The 26,488-nt window shown below is 35.9% G+C and overlaps 1 protein-coding gene across 2 annotated transcripts in view; it reads right to left on the reverse strand.

Annotated features, from left to right (window-relative positions):
- Positions 1-26,488, reverse strand: part of ubr3 (ubiquitin protein ligase E3 component n-recognin 3) — a 151,766-nt gene that overhangs the window by 96,354 nt on the left and 28,924 nt on the right. The window contains exons 14-23 of one of the 2 annotated variants that reach the window (XR_008838320.1): positions 24,684-24,812; positions 22,905-22,957; positions 22,690-22,823; positions 21,098-21,183; positions 18,312-18,453; positions 17,344-17,440; positions 6,726-6,867; positions 5,132-5,236; positions 2,430-2,624; positions 2,270-2,302 (exon numbers count right to left, since the gene is read on the reverse strand). Coding sequence is in view for 1 of the 2 variants with exons in the window: in XM_056464685.1 (XP_056320660.1) it covers positions 2,430-2,624; positions 5,132-5,236; positions 6,726-6,867; positions 17,344-17,440; positions 18,312-18,453; positions 21,098-21,183; positions 22,690-22,823; positions 22,905-22,957; positions 24,684-24,812 (1,083 nt within the window). In the remaining variant the exon portion in view is untranslated. The remainder of the gene's footprint in view (positions 1-2,269; positions 2,303-2,429; positions 2,625-5,131; positions 5,237-6,725; positions 6,868-17,343; positions 17,441-18,311; positions 18,454-21,097; positions 21,184-22,689; positions 22,824-22,904; positions 22,958-24,683; positions 24,813-26,488) is intronic. The other variant, XM_056464685.1, reaches the window with a different exon arrangement.

A 26,488-nucleotide genomic window follows, 5' to 3' on the forward strand; every position in this document is an offset into this window, starting at 1 on the left:
CCAGCTATTCTCTCAATAAAATCCATGTTAGCCGTTAGCAACGAAACTGGAGACAGCAGGCAGACAGACAGCGTTCCCATGACATGAATCTGCGTCTATTGTGAAGTGAATTTGACGTGCGAATGAAGCGAAATAGACACAAGTGAACTAAGTAAACTCAAAATATTCTATTCGTACAAGCCAGATCTGGTGTGAACGCCCCATAAAGTTTATTGCACACTGGATACTAAATTTTCGTTCTTAATTTCAGCACATTAAAAACGATTTATTCAACCTCCCGTTGCCAATCGTATTGACAAACTGCCTCCGAAACTCAAGCGTCATAAAAAAAAAAAAATGATTAGTTTGTCGTTTTTCACATCCGAAACAGCGTGTTTTGATCGTTCTGAGCCACCGTACGAGCAAAATACAGAATACCGTCACTTGACCAGCACAGATCATTTATGACAAACATAGTGCATAAATGAGAATAAAGAGAGGATGTGGCGGATGAAAAAACACGAAATACGAAAAACGTGCATACAAAAACGTTCAGACTTCAGTGTGCAAAGACCTTTTTAAAGAGAAATTTCATCAGTCATATTATTCGGAGTAATTCACATGTGATTAAATCAATAACTCAATCAAGCAGGAACCCATAAAATTATTTATTTTCGATAGTATATGTTGAAGTTAGAAACTGTTCACACAAAACACATTATAAAATGACACTCAGGCCAACGTTAAGTTTCAAGATGCAGTTTTTTAGGCCGCACTCACACTATGCTATCTGAACCGTACCCAGTCCTGTGTCCCGGATCGTTAGAGAAGTTTGAGTGCTTTGAATCGGGCTCAGGCGCGGTTCAGTTGGCCGGCCCTGACCCGGTTGGAAGACGTGTGCCAGAGCGCGGTTCACTTGGGTTCAGGTGTGGTGCGCTTGTAGTGTAAGTGCAAAGTGCGCCTGAGCCCGAAACTAAAGACGAGAGAAGACTTTTAAGGGACTGTTTCATATGGATTTATTAATCATTCTTACTGTTCAATGAACGCAAACTGTCGTAAATTATTAAAAACGCAAACCCCTCACTGCATGACACTGCACCTTCAGCAAACCTCCTAGCAACAACAACAAAAACGAATCTAAATGAGCATTAGATGTAGCGTTACATGGACATCGCAAAAAACAAGACCTGTGCAAAAATATAAGACCTAGAACAGGGGTCACCAAACTAGTTCCTGGAGGGCCGGTGCCCTGCAGATTTTAGCTCCAACTCTAATCAAACACACCTGAACAAGCTAATCAAGGTCTTACTAGGTATACTTGAAACAATCAGGCAGGTGTGTTAAGGCAAGTTGGAGCTAAACTCTGCAGGGACACCGGCCCCCTAGGAGCGAGATTGGTGACCCCTGACCTAGAACATCGAATTTAAGACTTTTTAAGGCCTAAAATTTCGATTTTTAAATCTTAGACTTTAAGACCCAGCGGAAGCCCTGTTAATCGAACACTGCCATTTTAAAAATGTGCATTAAACATGCAGAAGATGCAAGATGCATGCGTAGTAATCAAAAGACATTTGTCTGGTGAATGTCTCAAAATTATAATAAAAAAGCAACCCCTTATAAAAATCCTATAAACCACATATGTGTAAAGATATCTTTTGTTTATGGCTCAAATAAGGATTCAGGATTTCTGATCCAGTAAGTAGCCTCAGAGCAGGCATGGTCAAACTCGATCCTCGAGGGCCGGTGTCCATGCAGAGTTTTGCTCCAACACTAATCAAACACACCTGAACACCCTAATTAGTGTCTTCAAGATCACTAGAAAGCTACAAGCAGGTGTGTTTGATTAGGGTCGGTGCAAAACTATGCAGGGACACCGGCCTTCCAGGATCGAGTTTGCCCATCCCTGCCTCAGATGATGACCACTTTGAGGCTCATAAGACAGGGTTATTAGCAAGTGGCATTTGCTGCCCAATGAGGGAAGCAGAAGGGCAAGACAAACGATGATCATTTAGAAACATATCAATAAAAATCACAAACAATTTCAACACACCCACACAAAAAAAACAACAAACCAAGCAAGAGAAAACTGCACAGATCAATGCATGAAAACGTAATTTACAAAAAAAATCATTGTAACACAAGCAACAGGTCTTTTAACACTTCAAAATAACGTCTGCGAAACAAATCAAGCACAATCTTTCTTTTTTTAGACTATCCCACTCTTAGTTATTCAAAACAAAACTCTTGAAGTCATTTCACACCACTTTAAAGCATTCCCAAATTTCTCTACCTCTCTCCAATTTCCTGTCAGCCTTCTGGAGCTCTGTGGAATGAGAGTGACGTTGTTAAAAAATAAAAATAAAACTGCATATAGGGGTCACTTTTAAAAATCCCCCTTCTTGACCCTTTGAAACCAGATGTCCCGGGACACCTGACAGTGTCTGCCTCACCTGCCCAAAGGTGGCGCTTTCTGAACTGGTGCTGGGTGGAGTTTCTCTCTCTCGTTCCCTCTCTCGCTTTCTCTCCACCTCCGGAGCCGTCTCCGGCACTCGAACCCGCACAAAGTTGATGACGTGATGGAGGTTAGACAGCAGGCTGGTGCCTGGAAACCAGCTGTCGTGGCAGTGCTCCTCGATACAGGGCTCCTAGAGCAGATTGAAGAATAAATACTCAGCAAGAGAAAACAGTCTGGAATTCTTACAGTATCTGAAGCTCATGGTTTCAAGCGGCTACAAATCGAGTCTAGGCATGTGCTGGTATAAGATTCTGACAGTATGATAACCAGAAATAAAATAATAACGGCTTCCCGGTATTGTGATTGCTGCTCTAAAATATGCTCTTTTTAAATGCCTATTGAACAGTATATTTTAACTTTTAGTATATTTTAGAACAATAAAGATGTCAGGCTAAATAATTAAAATAAATTATTGACTTCTGCTGCCTTCATTAATTTCAACAACACAGATTTCTTTACAATTTTAAAAGACATCTTTGGCTTTCTTTCTTTTCTGTGTATATAAAGCAAGCTATTGCACTGTTCAGGTTTATAGCAGGCTTAGATGTTGATTTATAAGTGATTTGTTTCCCAAATCGTGGGCTGACCAGTAGCTTTTGATGTGGAGGGTCCTTTTCTGTAGGAGATACTGTTGCCCAAAAAAATCTAAACAAGAGAGTCTTAAAAAAAGTACATATACCAAACATATACTGAAATTTTTTACGGTTATAAAACTTTGACTTTTCCAAACCATGGTAAACCTTGAAACCGGTTATTGTCCCATGCCTAATGTAGCCAGAAGATTTTCAGTTATAATCCATACACAATTTTAATTGTTGTTTATGACTAGTGGTGTCAAAATTTACTGTTTCTTCAATACAGTGGCTGAGGATTCAGCTTCGGTCCAGCAAGAGATAATAACTGGTTATTACGTACTGACAATTGATCTCATATGCTCTATATTGCGGTAGAACACCATGGTGAAGGAGGTGAACACAAGTCATTTAAATGCTTCAACTAGCCCTCCTTTAAAATAGCCGCGTTTCCACTATCGCGCCTAAAGCGAGCGAGCCAGGGCGAGCCAAGGCCAGTTGCGTTTCCACTATCAGTTCCGGGGCGTAATCGGGCCAAAGCGGGGCTTCCTTGGGGCCTCGTCCGGCCTTTTTCGGCCCGCCGAATACCTTGGGCCAAGGAGGGCCAACTGGGGCTTTGGGGCGGGGTTACGTACAAAGGCGGAGTTTTCCTGTCAGGTAAAGAGGAGACAAGATGCTTTCTTCCCTTACATTTGTTTTGCTATCGCGCTTGATCAACTCACTAAGAAGAAGAAAAAATGGATAGCAGACAGTACTGGTCAGTTTAGGACACGAGGGCTCTTCTGAAAATTTGGGCCGAGGAAAATATTCAGAGGCAAATAGACGGCGTTTGCAGAAATGGTGTTCGGTGTTCTCCGTCTTCCAGCTCTCATAGTGATGCCAGGTTGTGTTTGTGGTTATAATTTGAGTTTTTTTGTTCCCGCTGAAGTGGGCGGGTTGTGTGACGGGTTGTGTGACGTTTGATTCGGGGGACGTTCTGGGTGTTTGCGTGACGCGCTGCGAGCAACTAGCCCGACAGTGGAAACGCGACATGATTTTGGCCTCATTTCTCAACCTCCCGGGCTATTGGCCCGGCCTGGCCCGATAAAAGCCCTGGCTCGCACTGGCCCGATCGTGGAAATGCGGCTAATGTGGTTGTCTCAAGTATGTGCGTTATTTCCACTTGAGAAACTCACCTATGATATACATCAAAAGTCTGATGACTTCTGGCAGCTATAGACACCTTTCTGGCATTACACCAACCATATCTCCTGATTTTCTATTCTGTGGTATATATTTTTTGCTCTTAGCTTGACTGTATTACCTTGTTTACTTGTTTGTATATTTCCCTTTTATTATTTTTACTTCCCCACTGTATGACCGAGACTGTATTTGTATGTGCTGATGTATCAGCGACGACTAATAATAAAAAATAAATAAACAAATAAATAAATGCTTCAACTAGGGAGGAAATGAAAGCTGTAAAGTTCAAATTCTCTTTCTAACTGTGGATAGTTTGTCCTGCTGGCCTGTCCATGAGGTAATAATCTTGATGCTTGTGGATCCAGACACAAGTGTGTCTACAGAGCGAGTTTTCAACAACGCAACTATCATAAATCAGCAGATCGATGGCCATTCTTCAGTGTCCATGTCACTGCTCGGTGAACAGCGCTGACTGTTAGAGCCAATCACAGTAACTTCAACTGTGTGCGCACACAATGGCCAAAAATTGCGTATGAAAAATTAAAAATTGTCTATGAAAATATAAACCAAATGTATATGATGAGATAAAAATCATACACACATATAGTTCCTGTATATAACCACAATTTTATTTTATTTTTTTTATGCTAATGCGGTTGAATATAGACAGGCTCAAAATGTTTCACACCCCACTGACACCTATATATAGCATTATTCTTTTGTGATTGGATCAATGATAATGCATTTTAATACCAGATGTGAAGTGTGTCTAAATGACGACAGTTTGCCTTTTTGGGTAAACTATCCTTATAAGAAGCTCCTGATTTCTGAGAGCAATACACACGAGTCAAAACACTCTTATATTTAGGGATAATGTTCTTACCTCTTCCACTTTGTCATCCTGGACCTGATTATCAAGTCCAAGCTCTATCAGGTACAGCACCATACACAACACATGCTCAGACATGTTCTGATGGTCCATCCATATCTAACAAAGAGAAACACAGATGAAAAAAAAACATTACATTATCAGAGGTCTGTAGTCATCTTTAGTAGTTTTTTTACACCCAAGTTTATGGAGAGAAGATTTTAGAACACATTTAACATTCATAGAACATAACAGTTTCAATAACTAATTTCTAATAACCAAATCATTTTGTCTGTCATGTTGGTGGTACAGTATACTAGTATTCAGCTTGAAGTGTAATTTAACAGATTAAGAAGGTTAATTAGGCAAGCCATTTGACAACAGAAGTTTGTTCTGTAGCCAATCAAAAACAGATAGATAGACAGACAGACAGACAGACAGACAGACAGACAGACAGACAGACAGACAGACAGACAGACGTGTAATTTAAAGGATTAACAAGGTTAATTTGGATGGATGGATGGATGGAGTGATGTGTAATTTAAAAGATTAACAAGGTTAATTTGGATGGATGGATGGATGGATGGATGTGTAATTTAAAGGATTAACAAGGTTAATTTGGATGGATGGATGGATGTGTAATATAAATGATTAACAAGGTTAATTTGGATGGATGGATGGAGTGATGTGTAATTTAAAAGATTAACATGGTTAATTTGGATAGATGGATGGATGGATGGAGTGATGTGTAATTTAAAAGATTAACAAGGTTAATTTGGATGGATGGATGGATGTATAATTTAAAGGATTAACAAGGTTAATTTGGATGGATGGATGGATGGAGTGATGTGTAATTTAAAAGATTAACAAGGTTAATTTGGATGGATGGATGGATGGATGGATGTGTAATTTAAAGGACTAACAAGGTTAATTTGGATGGATGGATGTGTAATTTAAACACTTAACAAGGTTAATTTGGATGGATGGATGGATGGATGTGTAATTTAAAGGACTAACAAGGTTAATTTGGATGGATGGATGTGTAATTTAAAGACTTAACAAGGTTAATTTGGATGGATGGAGTGATGTGTAATTTAAAGGACTAACAAGGTTAATTTGGATGGATGGATGGATGGAGTGATGTGTAATTTAAAAGATTAACAAGGTTAATTTGGATGGATGGATGCGTAATTTAAAGGATTAACAAGGTTAATTTGGATAGATGGATGGATGGATGGATAATTTAAAAGCCTTAACAAGGTTAATTAGGTTAACTGGGTAAGCCAATTGACAATATCAGTTGGTTTTATAGCCAAGCAACAAGCAAGCGAGCATGCAAGGAAGGAAGGGATGCAAGAATGGAAGAAAGGATGGAGCTAATAATATTAAATGTTCTTAAAAACATGCTTTAAAAATGTAAACTCTAAACTCCAGCCAGACATGAGAAAGAAAGTTTTTAGGAAATACTGTGAAAACTTCCTTGCTCTGTTAAACATCACTTTTTATACGAACTATGCAAAATGGCAAATTCAAAGTCAATAAACTAAAGTCTAAATACCTTTTAAAATTTACCATAAACATCTTTGATTGAGTGAAGTGAAATTCTCACCTTATAAAGCAGTGTAAAGATGACTATATGTAAGGTTTTGCAGTGCAGCAGGCGCACCAGTCCTTTATAGCAGGGATGCAAAGGGGTCCTCTCCTTATAGGGTGGCCAAGGGTTCCCAGTGTGAACGCCTGACTGTTTCAAACTAACACAGGAAAAACACTCATTAGACAATCATTCAACTTTCAGCACACCTGCTTCCATATTAACAATACAAATGAAAGCACAAGTCCTGAAACACAACCAGCAATTAAAATGTTCAAAACTAACATTTCAAACCAAAGTGGCAATCGCGGCATCAAGGGGTGTACACACTGGGATTTTTTATTTGGAATAAGCCAGCTCAGGCACTTCCAGTGAACATTCATGCCATTATAAAATGACAGAGCTTAAGATTTGACATTTTTATTTATTTATTTTTTAAATCAGTGATCTATCGTATTGATATACCATATAAAGTGGGTCTCAGACCAGAGAAGACACACTGCATTCAATTACATGCTCATTGTCTTTAAAATATCAACATTTATTTTATCTCGCAGTATTTTTAAAGGATTTTCAGTGATCAGCAGCTGTTCCTGATTATCTTGTTTTACGTTTGAACAACTAAATTAACGCTCAAGTCCATTTAACTGATTTTATTTAGATTAAATGACATCATCGACTGAAAATATTCACATAAACCCGTCACCACAAGTTTATCGGCGGATGAACAACACTTGCTGTGTATATATCAAATTAATTTTAGCACGGGTCATTTAAAAGCATCCAGATTTGTAAGCTTTCTAATGGCGCTCACCAAACTTAAAATATAATAATATATAATAACTGATGTTATACACCAGTAGATCTGCGCAATGCTGCAAATCCTACATCTTCTAGGGGTGCTTTTAAAGTGATCTGGTCAAGTGACAAAGCACCAATCAAAACAATCTCTTTTATTCATGTAAAGGTTGAAATTCTTGCCTTAACCAACACCACAACTTTTAGATCTTTCAGAAATAATAATAATAATAATAAAAAGAAATTAACTGGTGGAATAAAATGGGTTAGATAAGTGGTTTAAATGACAAGTCTCCAATTCAATATATGTAAATGAGTGCAACCCACTATTTATTCGTTAATATATGTAGTATTTTGAATTAAAAAAAAATAAAAAATAAAATAAATAAATTAATTAATTATTTAAATAAATAAATAAATTAATTAAATAAATAAATAAATAAATAAACTAATTAATTAATTAAATAAATAAATAGAAACAAGCAAACAGACAGACAGACAAATAAAAAATTATCAAGCAACCTCTACTGGACTACTTGCACATTTTTATTAAATATTTGTTTAGATTGTGTTTATCAAAGTTTTAGAAATACGGTTGTCTGATTATTTTCTTGAATTTTCTGAATATACAGTTCTTTTTCTATAAAGTTTTATTGATGTATTTTCAGCTATGTTAGCTAAATGTTAAGTACAGACGGGAAACTGTATTAACTTAAAATACAAACGTGTGTACATTTAATGCACTGCTGATCTTACAATCCAACATGAATGCAGCTGACACAACGCAAACATAACTGCAAAAAACAAAGTGTACTTGAGAGAAACACTCTAGCTGTTACAGACTTGAACGCAGCTGGCCTGCTTTAAAGACATCATTGATTCCATTAGCATTGAAAGGAACAGGGGATATAAAATACTTTGTCCTCTTGACAGGCAATCCATCATCCAGCAGCCGGACACAAGCACAACCAAAACATATTCACAAACTGACACGGCCAATGTCGCATGCTGTGTGTTCCACTGAAAACCACTTGCAGGTCATCTCTCATTCAAGCGCAGGCTGATTTCAGGAGGATTCTGCTGCAAGCTAATATCATTTAACAGACCACTAACTTCATAATAATGATAATATCCTAAAGAGGACAGAATAGTTTAAGACAATGTGACATCAAAAACTACATTCCATTGTAGCTGGCATCCACACAATTCCTTCCACAATTCCTTCATGTTGTCTCAACACAAATCGATTAAGTTAACTCAATCGTTTTTACAAATATAACCCAGCGGTCCTACTACACCCAACCCAGTCTAAGCTGGCATGAAACCGGCGATTCTTTGCATGGGAATCAGTTGCTCTAACAAGGAGGCTAAAGAACGTGGCCTATAGCGTCTGTCGCTAGAGCGCCTTTTGAGGTCAGAGGAGTGAAGTTTGCTTACATAGCACTTCGCTAGCTGGCCTCAGTTACACTCACCCCCCTAAATCTTACCCCCATCCCGGATGAGCCCCCTAACCTCTAAAGGTGCTCTAGTGACAGACTCTACGGTCTGGTTTTTAGCCTCCTTGTTAGAGCAACCGACTCCCAAGCACAGAATTACGAGTTTGATCCCAGCTCACAGCGGGTTGGGTGCAGTAGGACCGGTCGATTACACCAATTTAAGTGGATTCAACTTAATAATTAGGTTATCCCTAACTTAAGAATTGGGTTGTTTCAACTCATTTTAAATAAGTACTTTGAACATGCAGCTAGTCATTTTTTTTTAGCGTAGGCAGGCTAATGAACGTCAGGGGATTCTAATTACTGAAAATGTTGCCTCGCTCTGACTAATTAGCATTTTTTTTTATTAAAATGTGTGGCAAGATAAGGCCATGTCCACACGTACAGAGGTATTTTTATAAACTGAAAAAAAAATCGAATCAAATCTCTGTCCACATGAAAAAGCAAAAACGCACTGTGATGCATGTTATGGGCACACCAAACCAACAGGTGGTGATAAAATCCTTTTTTGCTGGGTTCGCACAAACTGCGGAATTAAGTATTTTCGCAAGTAAACTGCATACAAGTCAAGGCAAAGGAGAAAATAGAGGAGAATTTACCATCCCAAGTTGTGAAAAAGCTGAATATGCAAAGCATTTTGCGGGAACGTGTGGAATTTGCCTTATTGTCTTTTGAGTTTGGTGTACACCCAGTTGTGTTGGAAAATCCAACACAATCTCATGGCAATTCTTTTTGATTTAGTGGCTAATTCGAATGAATTCGTACGATCTAATTCGTACAATTTAGTACGAGTTGCTCATCCCCCAATGGTGGTTAGGTTTAGGGGTGGGGTTAAGTGCCACGCCTCCTTTTTAAAAATCGTACAATTTCGTACGAATTAGCCACCAAACTGACAAAACGTAAAATACTTACGTTTTCTCGTGGGATCAGGCTGGAAAATCTGAAAAATGTGCACGCTGACATGTTGAGGCAAAAACTACAGTTGTAGTGTCCACATGACCACACTATACTCAAGAGTTTTGCAAAATCGTCACCCTGGCCAGAATTTTTTGAAAGTTTCGGTTTCAGTCACTCAATACTTCATTTTAGTGTTGACAGCCAGCGAAAACGTGTTAAAAATAAAAAGTGTGGTTTTTAAAAATACCCATGTTTGTCTAGACAGGGCTTAAGTAAAGCTTGCATAAATGTAATTAGTAAATAAATAGTTCAATAGGATATTCAATATAATAAAATTAAAACTGTGGATTTAGAATCCCTATGGGACTGCTTAAACCAGCTCACTTCATGCTTTTTTTTTTCTGATCGGACATCTGTCAATAAAAACAAAAGTACTCTTACTTGAAACTGATATTACAGTAGCCAGTCTTAAATGTATGTGATTTGGCTTTGCTTATTGATTTAAAAAATAATAAGAAGAAAATTCTCCCTGGGTAGCAAACACATCTACATCATTATTGGTGCGCTGAATGCAGAAACGTGAAAACCAGTGCACTAGAAATTGTACAGTAGTTCACATTGACCAAAACACACAACAAAATGAGTTTCGGGAGAATAAAAAAAAAAAACATTTTCAGAATTCAGACAGGATTAAAATTCTTATAGGACCAAAAACAGGTAGATTTCTATGGTGCGTTCACACCAGACATGAATGAATCGTCAAGCGCGAGTGATTTACAGAACATGTCAAGCAAGCAAGCAAACCGACATCCTGTGGTGCTATTTGCATCAATAAGTCAGTGTGAATGACATCATTTGAGCGCGAACTGAGTGTTTTATGCGTTTGACATGCGAATCGCTCAAGTTAGAAAATCTGAACTTTAGTGGGCATTCGCGACGCATTAATCAATTAGGACCTTGCTCTAGCATGAGCATGATTATTTTTTAGTTTCTGGAGGAGTTGATGAACTCCCAGACCTGGTGCACCTCTGAAAGGTTCTAGGATCTTCAGATCTCTCTGAAGCAAATTTGGCACACGAATGAAACGAGTAAACTCAAAAGGTTCACGTGTTTATTTATGCACGAATAACGCAAAGTCGCATCTGATGTGAACACCCCATTACAGAAGTTGTGTGAAAAAAAGGCAGAAGTGGCAGATTTCTACAGGACCAAAATCACAATGTCTGAGAAACAGAACTTTCTCTAAAGTTACCCAGTAAAACTAGTCCATTCTGTAAAACGTTTCTGAATAATTATAATGATTAAATATGCATCAGATACACTGCATTTTAAGTCGACAAAGATAATTTTACATATGCAGCATCTAGTGATCTGAAGATCGGAAACATCCATTTAACAGAGACACATTTATGTGGCCAAATGTAAACAGAACCATTGTCATGAATCAGATAGTTCTGCGATCAGAGAAAATTTGGTTCCTGATGTTTTTTTTCCACTGCTGCGCAAAGAAAATCCTCAAGTGGCTGATAAAAATAAGGAAACGAGTTTTCTTTTCCCTGTAAAGGTTGCAGTTTGACTGTGAATCTGTATTTGGAGGTGTGATGTACCGATACTCATGACAAGACTATAATTGGTTAAAAAAAAAAAAAAACATTTCAAGTTTAGGCTCCTTTCCAAATGATTTTTTTTCAGAACAGGAAAAGGAGTGACCCTGAAAACATAATTCCCTTTGTCAAACAGCGACCCTCAAACCCAAGGTCAAAGGCGTGCGAAATCCAGAAATTTCATTCGTTTTCTCACAGTCTGGTTTCAGGATGATCAATGACCACATCCAGGACAAATTCCACCTCAGAATGAAGATTTTTTTTTACAGCAACTTTACTTTATAAACCAATGAGGTATATGCACACAGTCTTTACATGTTCAGCCAGCCAGCCCCAGGGCTTCCGGTAAATTGTCTTTCTATTAAAAAAATTGCCACGTTTAAGATCTGATTTCTTTAAAAATCAGTTATCTTCACTGCCTGATACATATATGATATGTAGTAGGTCTCAGACCGAACAAGCATCACTGCAATAAACTAAATTTTCTCCCGCCATGACTTAAAAGTATGACAATTTATTTTACCCCAGCATTTTCAATGAAGTTTCTGCGCTAGCAGCTACACAGTCTTTCCTCTCATTTTAGGCTTGAACAGCTAAATAAATGCTTAAGTCTATTTAACTGAATGTATAGTAATTACATTACAACGTCGATGCTGTAAAAGCAACCTTGTGAAATTGAAAACAGTCACATTAAGGTTTCACCGTAAGTTTATCATTGGCTGAAAAACACTAGCTGTGCATGTGGCCCATTCTCAGTTTTCCACCTTAAGTCTACCTCCTACCGTATATAGAAAAGGTCTGTACTAGGGCTGAGGAACTAATTGAAATGAAACCGCAAACGTGATTGGGCAAATAAAGACATCTGGTCAGGGGAGCACGGTTCTGTAATCAGTAGTAAATTTTCTCCGAAAGCCACTGGGTGTTCTTGCGCAGAAACCCAAGAAGAAACAACCCAGAAAAGGTTTGTTTATAAACAGAAAGGCTGTACTAGATATTCAATATTCCCTACAACAGTCCACGAATATAGTCCACTTAAACTAGTTCTTATATATTGCATTTTATAAATACCTCAGATAAACTCTATTTTCATCTTCTTGGTCAGACCCTCTGATGGTTATTTAACATTTAGTTAGCTGCCAGTTAGTAATGAAACAATATTTTGATTTCTGTCATGTACACAAATGGTAATTATTTAGAAACTTAAACCAATAGGATTCCGCTGTGGATCTTGTGGTCAGAGGCAGAAATAGATATTCTGGTGGATTGTGGCATTGATTTGGGTGCACTTTTGAAAGTCCACTATGGTTTCGGACACGAGTGCACTATTTAAGGGTATGGGAGTGATTTCAGATACAGCTAAGATTTTGGCCCAATCCCAATTGTACCTCTTAGCCCTTTCCCTTACCCCTAGCCCTCGGTAGGAGTATCCCAATTCGCTTTTGCTTGGAGGGTTAAGAGTTAAGGAAGTGCCATATATAGATTTATCAGGACCACACCACAAACAAAGCGGTTTGAAAAATTTCCCTGAATACACCAGCAACATGGCTGTTAATAAGGACTTTTACTACAAACAAGCATCTGATTCATTATTAGACTTGTGGAGCTGCGCATCGATGGATTTGCTGGACTTTCAGCAGTAAAATTTAAACCACACTGAACTGAACTGAACTTCAACTCTAAAAACTGGACTGACACTGTTTCAATTTACTACAACTTCTATGTTAAGCTGCTTTGACACAATCTACATTGTAAAAGCGCTTTAATAAACATGAATTATTTTCATAATAACATTAATGTAATATAAAAAAATCTATAAATCACTACATTTTGCTAATAATAGTGCCTTATAGTGACCGCCACAAAATATTCAACGACATATACAACAAATGATAATGTTACCCAATCACTTGACAGAATAGGCCAGTCTGTCAAAGTTTAGTGGCAAGAAATTAGCTATTTACAGCACATCTGTTATAATGCTAATATTGTTTTATTGTGTTTACATCCATGAATATGACCACTGTGTAAATACCCAATACAGTTTGGTGCTTTTTGCAAGAAGATCCAACTTGTACACTTTGACGCTGTAAAACTAAGTGAAGTTTCATAAACTAATTTCGAGAGGAGCATGTGATATGATTGAGCACGACTGGCCGCTCATCTGTAGTCAGTAATAATCCATTCAGAATGATCCTAGTTTACTGTAAATGGATCATTTTCTTCCTACTGCTCTATCTTCGTTTGGAAGAATCCCCCCTTCCACCCCATCTCCTCCTTTTCCTCCCTTTTCTAAAAGGGGGAGCTCTCGAGACCTACCTGATCTCGGATCTCCTGACATGCTTATTGACTGGGCGGGAGCCCTGGGCTCAAATATCTCAGAGCTCAGGGTTCTCTCCCGGGACAGCATGCCAAACCTGCTTTAAACGCCAAGCATATCTAAGTGTGAACTCTTGAAATGGTGTTTGTCCAAATACAGCACAACAACTTTACGTGTGGGCAATCACAACAAATGCACTTTTCAGTTCTGAAATTGTAAGAAATTACTTTTTGTTGACATTAGGAAAGAGCAGTGTGCTGTGCTTTTTGTTACACATCAACGACTGTATCAACGGTCTTAATGCTGGAGTGCATGACATCAAGAACACAAGGTTTTTTAGTTCATTCCTATGCTCTCGTAGTGCTTTAAAGCTCAACTTCCATATGATTGAATAAAAACACTCGACCCATGGTGCTTGCAATGTGCACTAGTGATGGCCTGATGATGTGTGTGTGTGTGTCAATTCCTATGGGAATTTTTATCCCCTTGGCCCTTGAAACAATGTGAACGGCAAGGGAAGGCATAGGGGTAGGCGTATAAAACGTATAGCTTTAACTGAATCAGCATGTCTAATGCTGACAAAATGAGCATAAAAATGGCTTTCAATTTAACGCCCAGGCCTAGACTGTACTGTCATTAACCTGACATTTACAGATTTCCTTTGCTGATAGGGGTGAAAATGTTTGACCAGCTCACAGTTTGATTCCAATTCAAAGGGCTGCAATACGATTACAAAACGAATGACTGATGCATTTTTGGTTTCAACACAGATTTTTCTCCCCTCACTATCTGACTACTAAAACAAAGTAACTGTAAGGACCCATAATGACTTTACTTCCAAGATGTTATATTAATAAATGAATGGAAGTGATTCGGTGAGTCAACAACAGAACTACAAAGAACCAAGAGTAAATGAAATGGCTAAACAGCAGCATTCTTGTCGACTTAAGCATTTTGTGAACCACTGATAAAATATTAGTCTGCGCAACATAGTCTAAGGAGTGTAATCCTTAAGACAAAAACTAAAAAATCCAAACAGCTTTCATACAAAGAGTATAGAATTCTTCTGTACCAGAGAATAAATATAAATTCAAGATGTTTTTCAAAATGCAGATATTCAAGCCATCTGTGGAAATTGCTTTCATTTCGCAATATATTTTTCCAATATCGTGCAGCCCTACTAACTAGTTATAATACAAAGCTGCTATAATTAATATATTGATAAAACGTCTGAAACTTCAAACAAAACCCTGACCATAGGCAAAAGGAGATGGGAGGACAGAAAAAAAAGCACATAGGTCACTCAAAGAATATGGCAAATGAATTAGTATTTTTAATTCCAAAGCCTTGTTTTAGCCAGCGTTTTCATTCCTGTTGTTCTGCATGTGTATTATTTTATGCGACTGTTGTGATTGCATTTCTAAAGCATCACATAGATAATATCATGATGATTATGGTGATTGTCCTGAGCTGGGTTTACAACAAAAGCAAAGCACGCAGTCAACTAAGAGTTTAAGTATTTGAACAGTTTTTCAAAGGAAAGCATGCTCTGCATTCCATGTCAAATGTTTAACTCACCCATCAACTACATAGAAGTGAAAGTTCTTCGATACAATAGCTTTTAAGACTGACTGACATCAAGCATCGGTTTTTGTATGTGCGACAAACTGCCCGTGGGCTACACTTTAGTCTAGCATTCCTTCATAATCACGTTATCAACTAACATTAAGAAATTGGGTAACACTTTATAATAACTACACACTATAAATCATTTATTAAGCATTAGCAAATAGTTAATTCATTATCTGTTAAGCATTAACTCTACATTAATAAGCGTTAGTAAGCAGTTTATAACTGCAGCTACAAATGCTGTATTCTTGACATACAAACATATTTATAATGTGCTTAATACTTGTACTTTCATACTTTGTTAATGATTTATTTTTCATTACTAAATTAAGTATCGCATTATTTACAAACCATTTGTATTTAAAAGTAGTTGAGGGTTTTTAGGATCATTCAGAATGAGTTAGTAAATGATTAATAAACTATTGAAATCAACGTTTATATGTCTTATTATTCAGGCATATATTAAGGGTTACTATGTATGTTAATAAATGCTTTATTAACTCAACTTCATCTAGTTTTGAGACCTAATCTAAAGTGAGGACTATTAATGCTTTATAAATCCCTTATAAATGACAAATAAAGGCTCAGTTAAATTCTAAACAGGAAAAATGACATTATTCATTCCTTTTCATTTAAAGATACACAAATAAAACTGAACTTCAAATGAAAAATAAATCTTTGCAACCTTATCTAAAATAAATTACTGTAGAGTTTAAACATAGCATATTATTATATTGTTCAATTATTATATTGTTGTTGTTGTTTTATCCAGTTTTGTGTCATATTTTGACACTCCTGTTATTTGGCAATGTTTAAACTTTACAGTCATTTTATTTTTTTTTAAAGATTGCAAAGATTATTGTTCATTTGATTCTGAGCCTTTAATTGTCATTTATAAGGGATTTATAAAGCATAAATAGTCCTCACTTTAGATTAGGTCACAAAACTGCATAAAGTTGAGTTAATAAAGCATTTATTAACATATTAGTTAACTATTAGTATATGCCTAAATAATAAGATATGTAAATGTTGATTTTAATAGTTTATTAATCATTTACTAACTCATTCTGAATGATCCTAAAAACCCTCAACTACTCTTAAATACAAATGGTTTGTAAATAATGCAATACTTTAGTATAATTTAGTAATTAAAAATAAATCATTAACTAAGTATGAAAATACAATTATTAAGCACATTATATAGGTGCTTATAAGTCAAGATTACAGCATTTGTAGCTGCAGTTATAAACTGCTTACTAACGTTTATTAATGTAGAGTTAATGCTTAACAAATAATGAATTCACTAGATGCTAATACTTAATAAATGATTTATAGTGTGTAGTTATTATAAAGTGTTACCAGAAAGGGAAAATCAAATTTTGACATGGTCACACAGAATCGTCTAAATGCAACTTTTGAACCCATTAAGTAATCTTAAGGTTACTGCCCACTGAATCCGAAATTTTCATTCTGAATTTTTGTGTGTTAAAAAATGTATTTGACCTCACGTTGTCAATAGTATTGACAAACTGCCTCCGAATCTTTCGTTCGTCATAAAAAATTAAAATTGGTTTTGATTTTTTCAATTTTTCCCATCCGAAAAAGCCTTGTTTTGAAGACGTTTTGTTAGTTCAGAGCCACCGTATGAGCGAAAGGCAAAATACAGAATGCCGTCACTTGATCAGCACAGATCACTTCATTACGAACACAGTGCATAAATGAATATAAAGACAGAATGTGGTGGATAAAAAAAACAATACGAAAAAAAGCTTCATTGTGCAAAGAGCTTTAGACTTTATGGAATCCTGCTCTGTAAAAATGGTGTGAAACAGCAGATGTTCAATGTTATACAGTGAATTTTGAGATTATGTGGATGGAGGATTTCAGAGACTCACAATGCTGAGTATCGATCCATGGCCGACTGCACGTCTCTGCGGTAAACGGTGCGTAGAATCACCATTATAGGGTCAAACTCTTTTTCCCAAACCTCCGCTTGAAAACACAAACACACACAAAGAAAATAAATACATGCTGGCTGTGAATTCAGAAAAAAATAAAAAAATAAGAATATCAGATTTAGAAAACACCCTCAGTCTGCCACCTTGTGGAGAGAGCGGAGCACTACACTTAGAGGCATAGTTCACTTAAAAATGTCAATTAGTGTCATTTAATCATCCACTTGTTACAAAACACTCTGAGTTTCTTACTTTTGTTGAGCACGATATCTTGAGGAATGCTGAAAACCAGAACTTTTCCTACTCTGGATGTCATTTGCCATCTTTTTTTTTTTTTTTTGTCCGAACAAAAGAAAAAAACTCAAAGGTTTGTAGTCAATTTTCATTTTTGGGCAAACTATCCCTTAAATGACAGCATGGTTTTGAATTTAATGGTGTATAAATCTATGTTACACTTCTTTTTTTTACTTATTTATTTAGATTTTTTTTTTTTAAATAAAACACAGTGTATTTAAACAAATTAAAGCAAAAAATAGAGCGAAAAAATACAAGAGAGCCTCACAGAACACATACACACACACACACACACAAAAAACACTATAAAACTATACTTATTTGACTATTCTGTCAAAACTACTACACACACACACACATAACTGCTTCATTTCTTGAATTAAGAATCGATCTAATATCTGAAATGCCAGAACATTTTAACTCAAGTTATGTTTTAAAACACAAGACACACTCCACGACAATCAGAAGACTATAACGTTCAATAAGACTTGGACAGGAATAGGTTTAATTAGAAAGCAGAGGCATTGAGTACAGTATGTCCTAAAGCACAGCAATCATGGAGTGACACTGCCATCTGGAGGTCATAATAGGAACACACAGCATGTGGGAAATACCTTTAGGTGTGTACATGCCCTGCTGCATGGATCCTCCGGGCTCAAAAACTGGGGCTTTAAAATCAGCTACAGCAGACAGCATCTCCTCAAAACTACAGCTGCCCGGCACCGCACCGCTCTTAGGGTTCGGGTTCTCAGGGATCTAAAACCTCAGTCAAGGAACATCTCAATAGCAGATGGATATGCCCAAAGATATTTAAGACATAATGCCACAGAGAGGTAAATATTGTGATGAATGGTAAACTATTTGACTATGGAAATACAGAACGGTCTGCGGTTTTCTAAATAAAGTTCTTTTTTTTTTTATTACGGTAAATATGAAATTATAAAAGTAATCACATTACTTATTGCTGCCATGTTGATTTTAAGCATGTATTAATAATAAATGTATTAATAATAGAAGTACTCAAACTTGTGGCATTCCAATTTGGTCATATAGAACCTTTTTTCCTTCACATGTGAAATGATTTTATAAAAATAGACCACATACATCCCACAATTGCATTTGCCTGTGCTTTTACTGTGTAATATTGTTCCATACTACATACACACTGTTGTTTAGCAATTTAAGAGAGTGACAGCTGCTTTCTACAACTGAATAAATTCACAAGATAAGTTACAGCCACATTAACACAACTTATTTTGCATGGTCTACAAACTAAAACCACAATGACAGCATTAATAATCCTCTTTACTGTGCCAATATTACTTATACTGAGGTCCTATCTTAAGTTACAGTATTACATGCACAATTTAATAGCGCTTTAAAAAGGAAGAGTCCATTTTTTCTAAAATAGGCTCTTGTTTATTACTGTAAGAAAATAATGCTTGGTTCCACACAATTCATTTTAAAGGATCGAAAATATTGAAAAACGATGGAAACTCTTTGGTCAGTTTTGATCGAGATGCTAATTGTCTAATCTGTTTTAAAGATCTATGCTAAGCAGGCATGGACGATAACTGTTTTCAAGGTATACTGCGGTTTGGAAAGTCAAGGTTTTAACACCGCCAAAATGTTCTGCTATACGGTTCCTATGGTATTTGTTTAATTCTTTTTTTTTTTTCAGCTGTTTAGGAGTATCTCCAGCAGAAAAATATATCCAAAAAATGCTGTTTTAAATTGTAAAGAAATCTGTGTTTTTGAAACTAATGAAGACAGTAGAAGTCAATGATTCATTTTCATTATTCAGCCTGACATGTTTACTGCTCCAGAATATGTTTCTCAAAATAAACTATATTGTGCTCAAAAGGGAAAGAAAGTAGTTTTTTTCCCAGACATTTAAAAATATATATATTTTAGAGCAGTAATCGCAAAACCGTGAAACAGTGATGTTTTTAACCACGGTTATCATACTGGCAGTATGATAACAGTGGTTAAAAACATCACGGTTATACCACAATCTTATACCAACCCATGCCTAATGCTAAGCTACGCTAAAATGCTCCTGTCAGACTCGAAGATCGGATAAATGAATTAAAAAATAAAAACCTCAACTGTTTAACTCTAGGGAAGTTATAAAATGAGCCTATAAAATAGGGGTGAATTAAACTGAGAAGTCAAAATTCCCTTGATCACTAGGCATACGAGTACTGTACAAACATTTTGTAAGTTTCAGAATTCAAATCTTTCTTGTTTGTCTAAAAACAGCTTTTATTAAAGCCAAACATACCAAAACAATGGGTAGTAAAGGGTGTCAACTTGTTTGTTTTTTTACATGGGTATATGTAGAAAATAGGTAGAAAATATAAAAATGATCAGAAGACAAGCTGAATAAAAGAAGCAGTATTCGCATTGCCTTCATTCTGCTTCCAGCATTAGTGGAGAAACTTGATTCGGTCATTTGTGCACTATTTTACAGCAGATTCATTATAAAACATTGCACAAACCGACATGGCATTTTCCTTAAAATTTATACTTAGTTGACCCGACAGTACTAATCGCACCACATAAGTGTATGTATGTATGTATGTATGTATGTATATACAGTTTAAGTCAGAATTATTAGCCCCGCTGTTTATTTTTTCCCCCAATTTCTGTTTAACTGAGAAGATCTTTTCAACCCATTTCTAAACATAATAGTTTTAATAACTCATTTCTAATAACTGATTTATTTTATCTTTGTCATGATGACAGTAAATAATATTTGACTAGATATTTTTCAAGAGACTTCTATACAGCTTAAAGTGACATTTAAAGGCTTAACTAGATTAATTAGGTTAACTAGCCAGGTTAGGGTAATTAGACAAGGTATTGTACAACGATTGTTTGTTCTGTAGACTATCATAAACAAATATAGCTTAAAGGGGCTAATAATTTTGTTCCTTAAAATAGTGTTTAAAAAATTTAAATCTGCTTTTATTCTAGCCGAAAGAAAACAAATAAGATCTTCTCCAGAAGAAAAAATATTATAAGACATACTGTGAAAATTTCCTTGCTCTGTTAAACATACATTTGAAAAATATTTAAAAAAGATTCTGACTTAAAATGTATGTGTGTGTGCATTATATATATAAAATAAATATACATTTTCAACCTAAATCACAGCAGAGTGCATCTCGAAGCCTACAATCCTACCCAAAATATGCTATTACATCTAATTTTTTTTTTAATCTTGATAACATTATAAGTGGACCTCAGAACAAAATGATAAAAATGCTGTTCGTGACCTATTTACCCAAAACCACATATAAAAGGATTCTCATGAAGAATTTCCAACATTTGTAAAAACACCATCAAAGCAGAGTACTTCCTGTTAATGCTTCCTGTTTTAATAGCGAAAGGATACAAGATCCAGCAGAGAACTGTGAGTACGATCATTCATACACAACTGTGACACCATCTCAGCTCTTAAAATCTCATCGTCGGACATTCCTGCAGAGAAATAGAGGTGGAAAAAACAAACACAATGAGCTAATTTCTCAAACTTCCTGTTAAAACTGGATGTCCTGGAAAACAACTAGTCGGTTTTGAAAGTCGATCACAATGAACGCGATTTTCCATGATTGTTGTTCATCGCGTCGGGTCAATGCATCCAGTAGCTTGATCTACTGAGCAAGTTTTGGCACAAAAAGAAAGTATTATGAGTGTTTTAATTTGTCTTAACTTATAAGGTTGTACTTTTTTTGTAAACATACCCAACACTGCTGCAAGAGAGTTTTGGAACTCTGAAGTATATGTGTGTATATATATATTTATATATATATATATTTATATATATATATATATATATATATATATATATATATATATATATATATATATATATATATATATATATATATATATATATATATATATATATATATATGTGTGTGTGTGTGTGTGTGTGTGTGTGTGTGTGTGTGTGTGTGTGTGTGTGTGTGTATACACACACATATACACACACACATATACATACACGTATATACATATACATATATACACATACATATATACACATACATATATACACATACACATATACACACACACATATACACACACACATATACACACACACACACACACACACACACACTTGAAGTCAGAATTATTAGCCTCCCTGTTTTTTTTTTTTTGCCCCAATTACTGTTTGACAGAGAGATTTCTTCAACATCTGTTAAACATCACTTGAGAAATAAAAAAATATATAAAAAATTCAGGGGGGGGGGGGGGGCTAATAATTCTGACTTCAACTGTATATCCAAACAAGAAATTTCTTGTTTTAAATTGCACTACTGAACTGAATCGCTCTGTGCTGGTTAATGTGAGCCCTGCCTGTCACATTTATTATTGAGGGCATGAAATTATTACCTGAAACATGCATGAAGTACAAAGCCTTTGTTTTCAAAATATATATATACATTTTTTTTTTTTTATAAAATTATATTTATATTATTTTAAATTAAATTTTTTTTTTTTGTTAAATGAGAGTGGTTTCAATTTAAATAAATCAACTTGAATTTGCCTTGACATCGAAAGTAAACAATAGATATGGCTGCAGCCTGAAAACAACCTAATTAAAAGATTTAATAATTCGCTCTCTCTCTCTTAAAACAGTTCTCATTGACGTGCAGCTTGATTTTATATTCTAATTTTAACACTTAGGTATTGGTTCAGTACACAGCATCAGTCGATGCTCTGGGATTAGGTATCGGAATCGTTATTGGGAAAGTAAAAAGGGTATCGGAACATCCATATTATTAATATGAAGTTGCTATAAAAGCCCTCAGGTTGACGTCTACAGAAGGACCGCCACTCCAAACGCAGAAGAAAATCCTCAGACTTAAACAACTTATTTCAGTGGATTAACTAGCACAGATTAATTATTATATACCTAGATAAAAACCACTGTAAATGTTGATTTTACGTGGACTTTAAAATGAAGAAAACACACACCCAAGTGTATCCTGAGACTGCACAGTATGACCAGGAAGGTGAGTGCCCCCTCCAGCATGGGTCTCTCCTGTTCCGAGTCCAGCACTGCGTTCTGGTGTTGAGACGCCATTGTCAGCAGATCCACCACCTTAAACCTGATGCAAAATACAAAGTGCCATAAATGAGCGACTCATGGATGAGAAAACTCGATCAGAAAGACAAAGAATTCGCCGTACCTCTCGAAGACTGAGGAAATGAAGTAATCTGGATCCAGTCTAGACGCACACACCTGAAGACCACAAAGAAACACTGAAGAAATACTGAAATAACTGTGTTTTTAATTAGGAAATGTGCTGAAAAGTGCGTCATGTGAGCAGCAATAGGTTTTAAACGGCAAAAAAAAGCTTCTTGTTGCTTTGTTTTTGTCATGTTTCTAGTCAATTCAATTGAATTGAATGAATTGAATTTGAATGAATTGAAATGAATTGAAATGAATTGAAATGAATTGAATTAAATTGAATGTTTCTAGTCAAAATATCTTAAAACGAAGAAGCATTTTGTAGTCAAGTACAAATTATAGATTTGTTTTGAGAAATAAGTCAAAATTAAATCAGGTTTTCCTTAAAACAAGCTAAATAATCTGCCAATGAGTTAAAAAAAAAAGTCTTGGTTTAGTTTGAAATAAGATTTAATTTATTCCACTGAAGGATGATCTAGCTTGTTTTAAAGAAAAACTCCATTGTTTTTTACTTAATTCTTAAAACAAAGCAAAAATTTGTACTTTAGAAGAAAATGCTTCTAGATTTGAGAATTCGTAGATATTTGGACTATGAACAAGGCTACTCCTTGTTGCCGTTTAAATTTTCTTTTACAAGGAACCACACTAAAGGCATTCTTGTGACATCCACCGGACCATCCTTAAATGCTGTGTGTGATTTAAATCAAACTTTCAACTGAAGAAAATGTGCTGTACCGTGTGTGTCCTCCAATAACTTTTACATCACAGGATATCAATCTGAGGCTTTTCAAAATAAACAATGATATGGAACGTTTCACATCAAGACAAGAAAACGAAAATACACCGAAGGCAACCATGTTGTCTGAAATAATTGAAATGACTCTGTTTAATGCTATTTGCTAAGTTTTTCTGTAAAGGTTTTTTGTTTTATTTTGTTTAGACATTTGCGAAAAATTCGTTATGCGCACTGAAAGAACTCATCTGCTTCGAAGACAATTCAAGCAGTGATACTTCAAAAAATAAATAGGAAGAGGAAATATTGTATCCAATCAACAACAAGGAGAGGAAGGAGAGTTATTGCTTCCTTATCAAAAAGCTGTGGAGGATTATTTCGAAATTCAAAGTCTATTTCAGGAATTATTTAAAGAAATCAGGGGTTTTGAATGAATTAATCGTGAACAAAGACATGGGAAAGGTGGGCACCAGGGATTTAGACCAGCATATAACTGGCTATAACTTAACCATCTGCAACATTCTATCTTTACGCTTATCAAATTGCTTTTATTTGGACCAGAAAAACTGAAGAAAAAATTAAAATGAAATGATAGACTGAGGTTTCGTTGGTTGGTGGCACAGTGGCACAACGGTTAGCGCTGTGGCCTCACAGCAAGAAGGTCGCAGGTTCGAATCCCAGCTCGGATTCCCACTTGGCATTTCTGTGTGGAGTTTGCATGTTCTCCCCGTGTTGGCATGGGTTTTCTCTGAGTGCTCCACATTCCAGACATGCGCTATAGCTGAACTAAACTGGCCATAGTGTATGAGTGTGTGAATGACTGTGTATGGGTGTTTCCCAGTACTGGGTTGCAGCTGGAAGGGCATCAGTTGCATAAAACATTTGCTGGAATAGTTGGTGGTTCATTTTGCTGTGGCAACCCTTGATAAATAAGGGACTAAGCCAAAGGAAAATGAATGAATGAAGTGTAAATCAAAAGCTATGGAAAGACAAACACATTCTGAAGTAACTAAGTGAGTGAGTGAGTGGTGTTGGCATGTTCACCTGCAGGAGGTAGATGTCCGGATCAATCATGGAGTTGCAGAAGTGAGACTGGACATAGGTCATGGCCTGACCTTTAATCTGCAACCCATTTCTCACCCACATGTTACTATGGATCTCAGACAGGCTAGCCTGCACAAACACACACACACAAATACTTATCCGGCACTGTAGTGCTTGCATCATACCACTCTCATATGACATCACATTCCAGAACTGAAAGGAGAAACATCGGTGAAGATTTATGACAAACGGCTGCAGCATTACACAACACAATGTCCTCCGCTTCAGCAGCATTAATGCACTGATGGACAAATGAAGCCCTGTGTACAGATGTAATGTTTTAGTTCCTAGAACTCAAAGGTACTACATGTATACTATTGATGTATATTGTTGTGTTTATAAGCAGAATTCAGAATCATGATTGTATATTAAGAGTGAAACACAAAAGATGATTCGTTTATTATTAGAGAGTTATTTAAGCACCACTGAGATAGTGTATTTTTGTATACTTTAAATTCTAATTCTGATTGTTTTTATTTTAGTAATTATGTTTTGTGATTTTTTAAAATTTTTTGTTAATTTTATTCACAGAAAATATATATATATATATATATATATATATATATATATATATATATATATATATATATATATATATATATATATATATATATATATATATATATATATATATATATATATATATATATATATATATATATATATATATATATATATATATATATATATATATATATATACACACGCAGACACACACTACCAGACAAAATTCTTGTCGCCTATCCAAGTTTTAGACCCCGTTTACACAAATACGTTTTAGTTTGAAAATGCATAAGTTTTGCTACAGTTACACCATCTATCCACACTACGCTAGAGTTGAGCGCCGAAAAAAAACGCTGAAGAGGCTCTTTTCATTCTGAAATGCCATTTTAAAACTAAAACGTACTAGTGTAAACGAAGCCTTAGGAACAACAAATAATAACTTGACTTCTAGTTGATCAATTAGTATCAGAAGTGGCTTATATGAAAGGCAAAGGCCTCTGAATTAAACTTATTTGACCAAAATTAAATATGATCATGTCTTGATTTTTAATTATTTAATTAGAACAGTAAGGTCTGACTTTGCTTAGACAAAAGTCTTGTCACTGAACAGAAATAATGTACAGTATAGAATATAAAGACATGCTGCAGTGGGAAAAGAATGAATATTGTGTATGACTCCATCATGAGTTTGGAGGACTGCATCCATACATCTCTGCAATGACCCAAATCACTGATTAATAGTCATCTGGAATGGCAAAGAAAGCGTTCTTGCAGGACTCCCAGAGTTCATCAAGATTTTTTGGATTTATCTTCAATGCATCCTCCATCTTACCCCAGACATGCTCAATAATGTTCATGTCTGGTGACTGGGCTGGCCAATCCTGGAGCACCTTGACCTTCTTTGCTTTCAGGATCTTTGATGTGGAGGCTGAAGTATAAGGCGCGCTATCCTGCGGTTGGTCATGTAATGGGCAGCACAAATGTTTTGATACCTCAGGCTGTTGATGTTGCCATCCACTCTGCAGATCTCTCACACACCCCATGCTGAATGAAACCACAAACCATGATTTTTCCTCCACCAAACTTGACTTATTTCCGTGAGAATCTTCGCTCTATGCGGGTTCCAGTAGGTCTTCTGCAGTATTTGTGATGATTGGGATGCAGCTCAACAGATGATTCATTGGAAAAAAAAAAAATCTCCCTTCTGACACTTTTCAAAATGATCAACTAGAAGTCAAGTT

This window comes from Danio aesculapii, chromosome 9, assembly GCF_903798145.1.
Source record: "Danio aesculapii chromosome 9, fDanAes4.1, whole genome shotgun sequence".
Classification (NCBI taxonomy): domain Eukaryota; kingdom Metazoa; phylum Chordata; class Actinopteri; order Cypriniformes; family Danionidae; genus Danio; species Danio aesculapii.